At 41.8% G+C, this 13,180-nt stretch overlaps 1 protein-coding gene across 1 annotated transcript in view; it reads right to left on the bottom strand.

Moving 5' to 3' along the window:
* CPXM2 (carboxypeptidase X, M14 family member 2) overlaps positions 1 to 12,944 on the bottom strand; it is an 80,607-nt gene extending 67,663 nt beyond the window's left edge. The window contains exon 1 of the mRNA XM_062635209.1: positions 12,435 to 12,944. Coding sequence (XP_062491193.1) covers positions 12,435 to 12,762 — 328 coding nt within the window. The 5' untranslated portion in view covers positions 12,763 to 12,944. The remainder of the gene's footprint in view (positions 1 to 12,434) is intronic.
* Between the last annotated feature and the right edge of the window lie 236 nt (positions 12,945 to 13,180).

Below are 13,180 nucleotides of genomic sequence, written 5' to 3'. Positions count from 1 at the left end.
ATGCCTCCACTGCAAAACATGAATATGCTAGTGTGAAAAGTGCAGGTCATTAATTGGGGATTTATCATTAACTCAACTGCTGCCCCGGAGAGTCCATCCTCCTTCCCACCCACAGGAGCTGGAAGTATTTGCTAAGCAGAGGTATACTGCACTTGAAAAGCTGTGAACTAGAGAAAGCTTGGAGATAAGCTACCCTGAGGATTGAAAAAGAATATCTTTAACTTGCTAATTGGGAGGAAAAAGTCTTATTCAGAATTAATGAACAGAATTATGGAGTGGTTTTGCAGAACAATAGTGCTATTTTCTCTCCTCTTTTTCAGAGCTCTGTGGTATTTTAGCTGCCTAACTCCATACCAGCACTTTTTGATCATAATCTGAAAACTTTCCCATTCTATTCCTTTTCTGTGTAAGGGCTCCTCATGTACAATTGCCATTTGACTGGCATTCAAGCATCAAAGCCCCCCAAAGTACATATTTGGTGTTGGTGTATTACTAATATCAAACAATTCAGTTGTGTCTGCAGTATTTTGTGTTCCACATGCTACTAGTCCTCATCATGATTTGGATTATTTAGAAAGCAGACCTGTAAAACTTTACCTCCCCACCCCTTTTTGCTTGATAGCTTAAAATAACACTAATACTTTCAGCTGCAAGTTGCGAGCTTTGCTTCTTGTTCATTGTGGACTTGAGCTATTGCTTGCAAACAGACATCACTCTCTTTGTTGTAGAAGTGTTTTCAGGTCCTAAGCAAGAGGCAGTAGTCTTGCAGAAGAAATGGGTCAAGAATATATTATCTTTCATATTTTCTTCTCTTTTAAGCTAAAGAATTCAGCTAAGGAATTTATCCATTTTCTTCTCTGAGCTCATGCATCCCACCCATCTCTTGTCCTCTGCAGTACCTGGGCTCATTTTGTCAGTATTTCCAAAGGTCTTTGGAAGAGCACTCACAGCTTCTTGCCTCTATTTATGACTCACCAATCATCTGTTCCACTACAAGATGGAAACAAGATTTTTTGGGGGCCTCTTTTTGTCACTTGCATGTACTTAATGAAAAACCCGATGCAAAGGAGCTGGACCAGATGTGAGACACTCATCTGAGGAGCCTGCAAGAGTTTTGGACTGAAGTCCTCTGCTGGGATCCTAAAGCATTCAGAAGAGCCGAAGGAAGAATGTACCTGCCAAAAGAGCTGTAAGACATTTTTCTCTTTGTCTTAGCTTGGGTGTGTGCTGGACTTTGGCTACAACTGGCCTTGGCTACTTGTCTCCTCAGCCCTCTATGCACTAGCAACATAAGAATTATCACCTCACCTTAGTGGACATGCACTGATGATTGGGGCATGTCCCCATGCTCTTGGGTCACCTGTATCTTGGAGAATCTGAGTTCAGATTTACCATGGGAAATTCCAGCCTTCCCTCCATCCATGTATACAAGCCATCTATAACCCAGACATACTTTTGGCAGAGTTCTCAATGGAATTTTTGCTCAGAGTTTGAAGTGAGTAAAAAAAGTGCAGTTTAAATACTCAGTGGGATAAAACTGGGTGTATCCTTTGGGACAGGGAACTTGCCATCCAGCTTGTGGTGGCAAATGTTATTCTAACTGTTTCTGGAATATTTTCTGTAACTTTTCAGTATATGAGCAATTAAGGGGGGAAAGAGAAAAATCATGTTGTTATAAGCTGAAGTTTTAGGTTCTGCTTTTAGGCAATCACATACAAAAGGCTGTTTGGCTGAAATGGAAGTTTCTGTTCTAAGTCAGTGAAAGATCACTGGGAGGGTTGAGATCTGGTGCCATGTTCTAACATCCTCTGTCATGTGTATGGGGCAAACTCATTACACTATAGAAAATTATCCTGGGGGAAAAAAGAGTGTATTGAAAGCAAATCTGGCATAAGGGTGGTTATAATGGTGAGTGCTTACATCCAGATTTCAGATCAGCTCTTCTAAGATACTTTGAAGTTTTCCCTGCATTTGACAGATGTTTTAGGAGGACCCTGAAAGTAGAGGGGAGCCATAAACCTGTCACCATAAACCAATGTATTTCTGAAGAAGAGAACATAAAAATACTCTAATTTCTGGGAAAGAATGAGAAAGATGGTTTTCAGTTGCTCCCATTGCAAACAACACTGTCTCCCAGCACACCGTGATGATTAATGCACTCAGGAAGTTTACAGTAAATCTTGGATGTGTTAGAGGAAGGAGATACTTGGCCTTGCTCTGTGCTCTCATGTCAAACATAACTCCCCTTGAAATGGGAGACCGTTTTGCTTTCTAAAGTTCTTATGAGGAAACAGGTAAAAGGCAAATCTAGGGACAACGGAGACTGCAGAACTCCTGAACCCCTCCATAAGCCAAAGAAAACCAGAAGTCAGGTAGGAACATTTGGGGTTCCCCCTCAGGTTTCCTTTTAGGTCCCAGCCAGGAGGATCAATCTTGTAGAGCCAAAAAGAAGGGAAATGACAAGAAAACTACTAAATTTGTGATGCATGAGAACGTGAGGGAGATATCATCTACAGGAAGCACTGAAGCTCCATGATCTAAGTAAGGAAATTAGATTTAGGAAGCTCTCTCAGCCGTTGTCTGGATGAGATACTGTGGTCCAAAAGAAAGAACAACTTAAATACAGGTCTCTGGTGCTTTAGCCAATTGAGTCCCATTATAGAACAGGTGAATGCTGTACCTGGTAGTGTCTCCTGGGTGGTGAAGATCTGCCTGCCATGTACTAGGATTCAAAACTAAGCATTTGTCTGTCCTGAATGGATCAGTACACTGTAAACTTAACCAACATAACAAGCTCTGGGAGGAACATGGCCACCAGATAAGGCAATGGAACAGGATGTTTCCCTTTATCTGACTTCAAACGACTCCCCAGATGGCTAAAGCACCCACATGGCTGTCATGAACACACATCTCATAGGGAAAGTTGCTGAACATCAACCTGCTGACGTACATGGGTGCTATCAGCCCATGCTGCAGGAGATACTTCTTTTCTCATGAACATCAGAAGGAGCTGAATGGAGGCTGGAGGACAAAGATGAGTATTTGTACATTTTGGTATTTGTATTAGCTTTCAATGAATGAAATAGAGAAATATCAATTGGTTTCCATCACCACCACCAAAACAATCACTACCTGTGGCTGTATTTCTAAGGATAGGAGCTTAGATTGCAGTCTGTTGTTAAGCACAAAAATCATACCTCTTTCAAACCTCTCATCTTTTTAGAAGTTTATAACTATAAAAATACACTTAATCCTTTAATATTGACTTCATGAATATCTACTTTGTGTTGTTAGTTGAACTGGGTCATCGGGAGTCATTTTGATTACAGAACAAGACTATTGCCAGGCACATACCTCACATAATTCACAAGCAGCTCAAGACTGACGTACAGTTATACAAGAAGTCTGTCAGGCAATTCATTAAAAACAACAAAGGAAAAGATAAACCACAAAATAAATCTGTGATTAACCAAAAACCAAAAGCCACAAAGGTGCTCAATTAATCAGGTTCACTATTCATTTTGAGAGTAATATGTTTTATATAGCCAGAAACTGCAGAGTAAATGCATTATGTAGTAGCAGACAGAAGTAAGAAGACATGTAAGCTCCCACTACATGAGTTATGTTTCTATTACATTCCTTGCTTGGACTGTTCGATGCAGCAGCACTTTTGCAACTACACTATCCTGCTAATGCTTGTGTGAAAGCAGTAGCAGAACTGGGTTTACTGTTATTCGCAGACCTGTACATTTACAGGATTCCCACACTGTAAATAACCACAAGCAACCAGGGGATTAATCCTAATTCTGGGAGCTTCCACTATTAAATAAGGTACTCAACTCATCCATGAGCAATAGTTACTGGAAGTCACTATGGTCTGCTGAAGCTTGCCAGAGTTTTTGTGATTTTCTGCACTGCCTATCTAAATCCCAACAGACACAGAGTAATGCAGTCCCACACAGACCATGCAGCACAGTTTTGGGCTCACTCATGTGCTGGAACAGGAAATCATTCACTTTTCCTAATCCAAGTTTAGATATGTTTTCTCAGCTCTGACATATAGTAGTATATCATGTAATATTTTTAAGAAATTCTTGTAAAATACACTTTACAGTGTATTTGGCCTGATTCCCCTCTATAAGAAAGCTCCTTTAAGCACCTCTCCAGAATCAGAAAGTCACTTTAAAGCCTCTTTTTGCTTAGAAAAATGATGCAGATCACTGTGGAAATAAGGAAGGTAAACCCTATCTTTCCTTGTGTCCACTTAGCCTATAATAATGGTACAAATCCTTGCTCGCCAATGCCCATACGTTACCTACCAGAAGTATTTTATGTCCAAAAGGGCACTTAGGTATCTATCAACAGATTCACTAGACTATCCTTCATAATTCAATTCAAACAGGGTGAGAGAGATTCACAGCTAAACCCAAGTACCCTAAAGAAGCTTTAAATGATCCCCACATACTTCCGCTGATGGCTTCATAGGCACTCTGGCTCTGAGTCACCATCTGGCATCTCTTAATTCCCCCTCTTGTTTCTCTCACCTTTTTTAGGTTGCCATTTTTAGCTACGGGTAGAAAAGAGAAGCGGTTTTCCTTTTACACCTATCGATTTAGCACTGTCTGTGATTGCATGAAAAATAAACCTCCTTGCTCTTCTCTGGTGGTGTACCATCCCTTCCAGCACACAGCAGACACCCAGAGCACCCTGTTCTTTCCCACACTGGGATGATAAAACTGCAAGGGAATGGAATCACAAATGTTCACAAATGTTAGCTGGGCTACAAGGAAATTGGAAACGTGCTTGCATCAGAAATAATGAATTAACACTGCAGTGTAGTTTGCTAACAGTTTAATGTGGTAGTTTTCATTACTTGATCAGATATGTAAAAACCCAACCAAACATCTTTTGAAGTCAACCAAAATAGCCAGAGAAAGGCTTCTGGAGGAGCAAGGCTAGCCCCTGAAAGAGGCAGATGTGCTCAGTGATCAGCATCATCTGTGGCTCAGGAAAAGAAGTCCCCAACAGGAAAATAATCAGACAGCAGCAGTGTTAGAGACCCATCTGGGGCTGGCCGCAGTGTCCTCTAAATGCCTTTATCCCACTGTCCATGCCCTTTATTCTTGTTTGCACATGGACAGTGTGTTCAGGCAGGTTACTGAGAAGTAACTTCTACACTGGAGATGTAACTGCACAGATACGATGGCCATGACCATCCTTGAATGAAATCCCATGCAAAAATGAAGGAAACTCAAATGATCTCTTTGATTAATGGCTTACTGAATTAAATAGGACCAAAGTGTCCACTAAGGTATATCCTTGGGACAGAAAGATTAAAGGTGATTGTATGTTTCCAATATGAGTGACTATTCCTGCAACCCCTATTTTCTCTGGTGAATATCTGAACTGAGTTAGGGCTACTGAATGTTTTTCATGTGTAATCACTGGATTGTAAAAGACAAATAATTTGGACTACATCAGAGCTTTGCTTGCTCCCATTTTCCTTGAGTACCCAAACCCCTAGTGTTAAAGGCACGTATTTACATGTTCATTTCAAAAAGTTTTGCTTGATAAAAAGGACTAGAAGATACATACTCACCATAGGCCTGACAAAAAGATCAAGTCTAATGTAGTCTTTTTATCATAACAACACAAGCACAAGCAACAATTATGTGTGAATATGAGAACCAAATCTCAGCTCTGTACCCTGATAACAAATCTGTTGGTAGTCTCCTTTTAACACAACGAATTGGGCAAGGCTCAAAAATCCCAGGAACAAAAGGCTCAGACATTGAAAAAGCAATAAATTACTTCTTCTGCAGCATGCCTTCCGCTTCCACTACTTCATCTTTTTGACAGATTCTATGATCACACAGCTGACAGAAGTGTTCATTCCAAAACCAAAGGAAATAAGTGCAATTTGATTGTGAGCTGTCTGATTGACCTGTCTAACCAGCTCACTGAACAGAGAATAACATTAAAAACCAAGAATGAATTCAAATAATGAGTGACTGACTCGCAATATGCTGGAATTTCAGGAACAAGTCTAGACTCAAGTTCATGCTATTAAAATCTATTCAGTGAAACCATCCCTTTTTTAAAGAGGTATTTTTCTCACCTTAAGTTTGAATTCAGAGAAGGCTGATGGGAGAATTACTGTAGGAAAGTTTTCTCTAGCATAATCAAATGTGTTTATTCTGATTTATTTTTCTCATGTTACATTATTCACTGAAATCATGAGTAAGGAAAGATGCTAATCAAAAAGGTTTGGCCAGTGTTGAGGGCATTGCTCGTTGTTCATTCTTGCTCATCCTTTGTCTCCTTTCGTTGGGGCATTCTTTAAAGTACGGGCTCTTAAATGGAATGGCTATGTTACATTTTATTATTCTACATATTTGTAGAAGTGCTGAGGGAAAAATAGAAGCTGGTAGATGAAAGCACACTCATTAAAAGCCACATGTTTTCATCTTTGCTTGTCACATCTGGCAATTAGGATGTGATACAGGCCACATTAAAATTCATGGGATATGCACCTAGGGCCAATGAGTTCATTCTGAGAAGTTGCTGGCATAAGAATTATAAGCAAAAGCTTTATAATTGAAATCTACATTCTAGGTCACAAGAGCGCTCCACTTTCTCTCGGCTTCTCAGGAATGGAGCCAGCTACAGGGTTTAACAGAAGTGATACAAATGGGCTAGAAAACAGCAGCGCTGGTAATTACCCAGCATATGGGTAATTCTGTGCTTAGTCCCTATACAAGTCCCTATACAAGTCATTTATCGCTAAGTAGCTTTCATTAAATAACAGCCTATGTAAGCAGTCATCCCCCAACCTTCATTTTACCCTCTGATTCAGCTCCCTAACCCAAAAACCTGTTTCCTGTCCCCCCTGAATCTCATTTGTACTTCCAGCTCCTTCCCCATTTCCCTTCATATCTTCCCCCTAAGCTCCCTGACACATTGCTGACAGCCTTTGCTGGCTCTGCTCCCTGACAGACCCATACCAGTCACCCCATCTGGCTTGTGGCCCTCGCGTTTCACTTGAAGGCACCCTGTGTCTAATAGCTGCTTCCTAGCCAGAGCTCTGAGGCATTACCATATCTTCAATGTGCCAGCAAAGCTCAACACGCTGCACTTCAAATGTCTTTGCAAAATTGACTTCGATGACTCTCTTTGCTCCTAGGCTTCCTCCTGACTCTCTAGGTAAGCCTTCAGCCTGCCTGTGTTTTCACTCTCCCATTTTTGCATCTTTGCTCCCTTTTCCATCTTTGCTCTAGTTAAACCCATCCAAAATCACAACTCTAGGAAGCAGTGCTGCTGATTCACAAGCTACCTTTTCCTTCTGTGTTTCCTTCTGTTCTATCTGGAAACCTGGTGTGTCTTGGTGACCTTTTCTTAAGTACTTTCAGCTATCTGTTCAATGTCTTATATATCACTCATATCTTCATCGCAGTGAACAAATTCATCATTCAAATGCCAGCGACACCATAAACATCCATGCTTTCAACTTCATACCCTCTTCATGCCTTCATCACCATTTAACAGCCAAATCTTTCCAGTTTTTCCTGAATAACATCTGTATGATTCAGCTTTTCCTCCTCAGTCACTCATCGATGTCTCTCTCCAAGCCTTCATTATCTCATCTCTTGATAAGTGCCTCGATTAATGCACCACCAGTTCTATTTTTATCCATGCAAATCCTTTCTGCAAGATAATTTCATGGTTGCTTGCACTGGTCGTTTTATCCTCTTTTTGCCTTCCTTTACTAACTCCTCCTCAGATACAAATCCAGCGAGATCCTGAGCCAGACAAGAAATTCCTATACACTACATAAATTTAAAAAAACAACTAACCAAAACCCCTCAGAATTACAGTGTTGAGCAGCTGGCAACATTACACACAAAAAAAAGTATATTTGGCAAGCAAACAGGGATGCATCTGAAAAGTTTCATTGAGCCTGGGGAAAGCAGCAGATGAGACAAGGCAAAGTCCTTTTTGTCCAAATGAACCTGCTTGAGCAAGCCCGGAGAGGCCACGGAGCTGCTGCAAGGGCTGGAGCAGCTCTGCTCTGGAGCCAGGCTGAGAGAGCTGGGCTGGGTCAGCCTGGAGAAGAGAAGGCTCCTGAAGGGGAGACCTGAGAGCAGCTCCAGTGCCTGAAGGGGCTGCAGGAAAGCTGGAGAGGGGCTTGGGACAAGGGCCTGTAGGGACAGGCCAAGGGGAATGGCTTTAACCTGCCAGAGGGGAGACTGAGATGAGCTCTTAGGCAGAAGCTCTTCCCTGGGAGGGTGCTGAGGCGCTGGCACAGGGTGCCCAGAGAAGCTGTGGCTGCCCCATCCCTGGCAGTGTTCAAGGCCAGGTTGGACACAGGGGCTTGAAGCAAGCTGCTCTAGTGGAAGGTGTCCCTGCCCGTGGCAGGGGATGGAACTGGATGAGCTTTAAGGTCCCTTCCAACACAAACCAGGCTGGGATTCTCTGATTCTACGAAATCATGATAACTACATACAAACACACATCATGCAGAGATTACACAGAAATAAAATACTGTGAGATTTGTGAAATACAAAATAAATGTGCAGTAAACCCCATGCTGCCATATAAATAAACATTACTCCTTTATTTTTTGAGGACATTAAGAACAGAGGCATGGCCAGAACAAGAACTACTCTAAAAAGTATTAGTTTTGTAAATCAAATAAAAATAATTATAGATATAACTGTGGCAGATTTGGGTGCAATAGGAATTAAAAGGGGGAACCTTTCAGTCACAACCCACAGCAATGTGCAGCACTGAGCAGTGTTCATAGGGATCTCAACCCCATAAACCTCCTAGTGACAGATTTTTTTACTGTATGCAGGCAGACCTCCCAAACCATTTATATGGATCTGTCCCACAGCTCATAGCTGAGAAGGCATATATTAAATCTATTAAAAGGCCTCATAAAAGAAAAATATTGATGTTAATAAGACTCTTTCCAGTGATTTGAATAGGCTTTGGATAGAAGCCTACATAAACAAGGATGGAATTAGAAAATGGAAATATGTATATACAGAAACCTGTCAATCCAACTGCTTACCTCCCAAGGATGACCTGATACCACTTTATTTATAAGCTGTTTAAAGGGCAAAGAGACTGATTGATATTTTGAACTGTTACCTGGATCAAGTATTTGCAAATATTGATCCTAATAATTATTTGAACCCCCCACACACATTGCAACCCCACTATCATCAATAGGATTTCTCTCTACATTGATCTTTCACAGATAAAATATATATGTTCTCTCTACCTTCAGTAATAAGGTTAAATAAATGGAGTCGGTGTCATCTGTTCTGTGCTGTGTCCTTCAGACTGCTATGTTCGATTCCAGCTTTGATTCAAAGCTAGGGCTGATCAGTACCAGCTGCTCAGCCAAAGGGCAGATCACACATTTCTTGTTTCTCCTCTTTCTTCATCCCAGCTCCCAGCCAGACTATTGTTTGTTGTAACTAATTAATCCCTCATGCCCTGGCTGCCAGGGAAGCTCACAAACCCCACATTTTTGTATTTATTGCATGTCTAATACATTAATTCCAGTTCTGGATATATTTATTAACACATTAAAGTATACACATACACACAACACCCATATTTACACAGCCAGATTTAGAGTTACTAGTCATGGATATGTGTTTGATAGCTGCTATTATTACTTTTAGCTGTCCTCTTAACAGGTCAGATGTGAGAAATTATAGTCATTTATCATTATTTAGACACCTGGGATTATCAGATCTTCATTTCAAACCAATTCCTGGTGACACAGTGACATGGCATTAAGCATTGGGGTCACTGCTCTGGCAGGACCTGACCCTCACCTGCATTTGGGAGAGTTAAAAGGAAACATTTCAAGTATTATAGCTAGACCTTTTAACGCTGCATTTAAAAATGCCAGACACTTCCTGCTAAAAACCTCCTGTTTTCACTTACATCTTTAACAAATGGTAACCATCCTCTTGCTGTGTGTTTGCCTGAGGGCTTATTATGGCTATTGCAGTTAAAATAGTTCAGCTGCTCCCAAGGAAATACAGCATTTTCCCATATTGAAGTAAGTCTAACAGGCAGATTGCTGAACTGGTGTCAAGCCTTCCTGTGCTGGAGCAAGAAGTGAGTTTGGTGGAGGGAATTAGTGGCTTGTTACACCTCTGGCTGTTGTTTTTCTTAGAATCATAGAATCCCAGACTAGTCTGGGTTGGAAAGGACCTTAAGATCATCCAGTTCCAACCCCCTGCCATGGGCAGGGACACCTCACAACAGACCATGTAACTCAAGACTCTGTCCAACATGGCCTTGAACACTGCCAGGGATGGAGCATTTATCACTTATTTGGGCAACCTGTTCCAGCGCTCATAAGCTCATAGGCTTTAAAACCTCTTATTACACATGGCTGGTGAAAGCTTGGTAGCTCAGTTGGTTCAAAAGAGCATCAGCCAGGAGAGACTGAGCTCTTTCCAGGTGCTTTTGGTGGTGCATCACAAGCCCTTGCCAGGATCCCCTTGACTTTCTGCTTGGCCATGCTGTGAAACAGGAGGAGGCTGAGGAAGGACCTTACCTGATGGAATGCAGAAATAAAATGATTCCCTGGACTCAGAGAGCCAGGTAGGGTGAAAGGTAAAAATGAGTAAATTAGAAGAATTCTTCACATGTCAATTGGTTGGCACAAAATGAAGTGTTTTCTAGAGAAGGCTTAAGGAGGTCTATTTTTCTTTTTCTAATTCCGTATTTTCCTATATACAAAAATGTGATTCCATGGCCAAATTCAGACTACATGCAAGACCTCAGTATGCTCCCCTAGTAGGTCATCAGTGTTACACAGTTTGAATTTTGTACTGCTGTACCTGCAGTGCATAAACTAAATCAGGCTTGGAAGGGATGAGTGTTCCACAATGATGGAGGTGGTTGTTGGTACTGCTGCTGCCTTCTTTGCACTTGTAAGGTGCTCATTGCCATGGGTGGAGAACAAGGAAGATGCCTATCTGTAAAGAGAAATGAACCCTGCTCTTGCAGACTGGTTGCTGGCCTTATTGGTGTCATGTTTGGTGGAGTACGTGAAGCCATGGGGTTGAGGAAATCAGGGAAATGCCAACAGGGAAGGTGAAAGCAGAGCTGAACTGGAGAACATCCCATTGCAGGCTGGAAATCTGTATTGTCTGCACCACACTGAAGAAGAGTAATCCTGGTACCTAAGTAGGTAGCTTTAAAATCCATGTGTTGCACATAGTTAGATAATAAAGCCAATAAACTAGTCCTTGTCATGGTCCAGGCAGTATTTTCAGTGGCAATTCAAACTGCCTGCCCCACAGTTTTCCATACTTCAGAAATGGTATTTTCTTATCAGTATTTATTATTATAAGAGCTCATCTATTTGCTTATCAAAAGGTAATGAATTTGTTAGCGTTAATATTAAATGGAAAGTATTTTGTTTACTATCTCCCAGATGTAACTGGCAAAAGCTAAAGCCGCTCTACAACCCTGGATCCGCTGTTTTCCTGTACTCCATGTATTAATGGCTCTGCATTGCAAACTTTGCTCCTTATGCTCCAGCTGTTGACATTATAAGTTTCCTTCTGAAGTAAAGCAGAGTGTAGCTATAGGGATTTATAAGTCAAAAGGTCATGGGTGAAACTCACTCCTAAACCTACTGGTATCCCAAACCATTAAAGCACCAACCATATGTGTGGGAAGCACAGAAAGAAATTACTCTTCTTCCAGGAACAACTGAATGGTAAAAGCTGATCAAGTTTCTGCAGACTTTAATAGTTGCATATTTTCACCCCATCAAACAGAGAAAATAGAGAATGGGATTAACGGTGGCCTTTTTTTAGCGTAAGTCATTTTTGTTGCTGTTTAATTTCTTTATTTTGCAGGTCAGTAATTAAATTGAACTTGTTATGACTTAGTCTTTTACAGGAAGATCTTTGTTTACAGATCTCCCTCTGGAGGCCTTTAAAGTGAAATCTGAAAGCAATTCACAGGTTTACAAGTAAAGTAATTCAGGAACCTCTCATAAATTAAAAAAAAAGCCAAAGAACAAAGTAAGGTGGCACCATATACAATCAGCTTTTACAGAATCCACCTCTCCTCTTTCGCTTATAGAACAACAGCTTTAATAGCAACCCAGTTGTCAAGTGTAAGTAAGAAGTTAAAATCCATATACTAGCTAGAGCGCAGCATAAGATATAATCACCACTCTAAAATGTCTTTACTTGATGAAGAAAGGGTTAAAAAGCCTATAAAAGTTCTGTTTTGTGGGATAATGTGTTGCCATCATCATTGCCACGACCATGGTTACTGTTATTATTACCAAGACTGCTATTAACTGGATATTCATTAATGTTAAAAGTCACAGTCAGCATGAGATTAGCAGACTCCAAGCTCTGGAGGAGGAGGTGGAAAGTTACCTGGTGGAGTTTCAAGAATGGCTTTTCCTTTTTTGTTGCTTTTCTTCGCTTTTAACTCTTTCCTGCTGGGTTTGAACTGGGGGTGCTCCTCTGTATCTGCAGCACGGATAGGTCCTTCCTCTCCGGGCTGCTCCGTGAAAGGGAAAAACTCTTCACCAGGATATGGAAAGGAATAATAGTGATCCCTGTTGCTAATCTCCTGCAGGTAATAATCCTGATCGTCCATGGGTACCGCCTGGGACACGTCCCTCAGCAATGCCACCCCAAAGGCGCAGAGAGCGAGGCAGAGTTGAGAAGAGCATGAGCCTTTCTTGCTAAGGGCAATCATTACCCTTTGCTTGTGCAGCAATCTCTGCAAGCCCCAGAACTTTATATGGAAAGGGAGAAAACAGCCTCGGCACCAAACCCCCCCGAAGGAGACGCAGAGGGCTACAGGATCCTGCCTGTGAAAAGCGCCTCCGCTTTGGGATAGTTTAGCAGGAGTTGCGAGGAGCGCAGCGGGACGGGGCTGCGGAGGGAGGAGGCAGGACGGGGATGCATGTGATCGTCGGGCTCCCCAGCCAGGCAGACGGACCAGCGCAGCTTTTGGCAGGTGGGATCCCCAGCACGGTTAGCTTCCTGCTTGCCCTCTCATGCCTTTTGTGTCGCTGTGGCTGCTTTCTTTCCAAAGTAAGAGTTACGAGAGAGTTCCATCTGAATCCCCCAACGGTTTCTGCAGCCTTCCCGCACGGAGCTGATCTCAAGAG

The sequence above is a fragment of the Pezoporus occidentalis genome, unplaced genomic scaffold (genome assembly GCF_034315485.1).
Source record: "Pezoporus occidentalis ecotype Australia unplaced genomic scaffold, CSIRO_AGI_Poc_V1 ctg45, whole genome shotgun sequence".
In the NCBI taxonomy this organism is placed as follows: domain Eukaryota; kingdom Metazoa; phylum Chordata; class Aves; order Psittaciformes; family Psittacidae; genus Pezoporus; species Pezoporus occidentalis.
The sequence above is the reverse complement of the archived record's forward strand: the minus strand, read 5'-3'. Positions and strand labels throughout refer to the sequence as shown.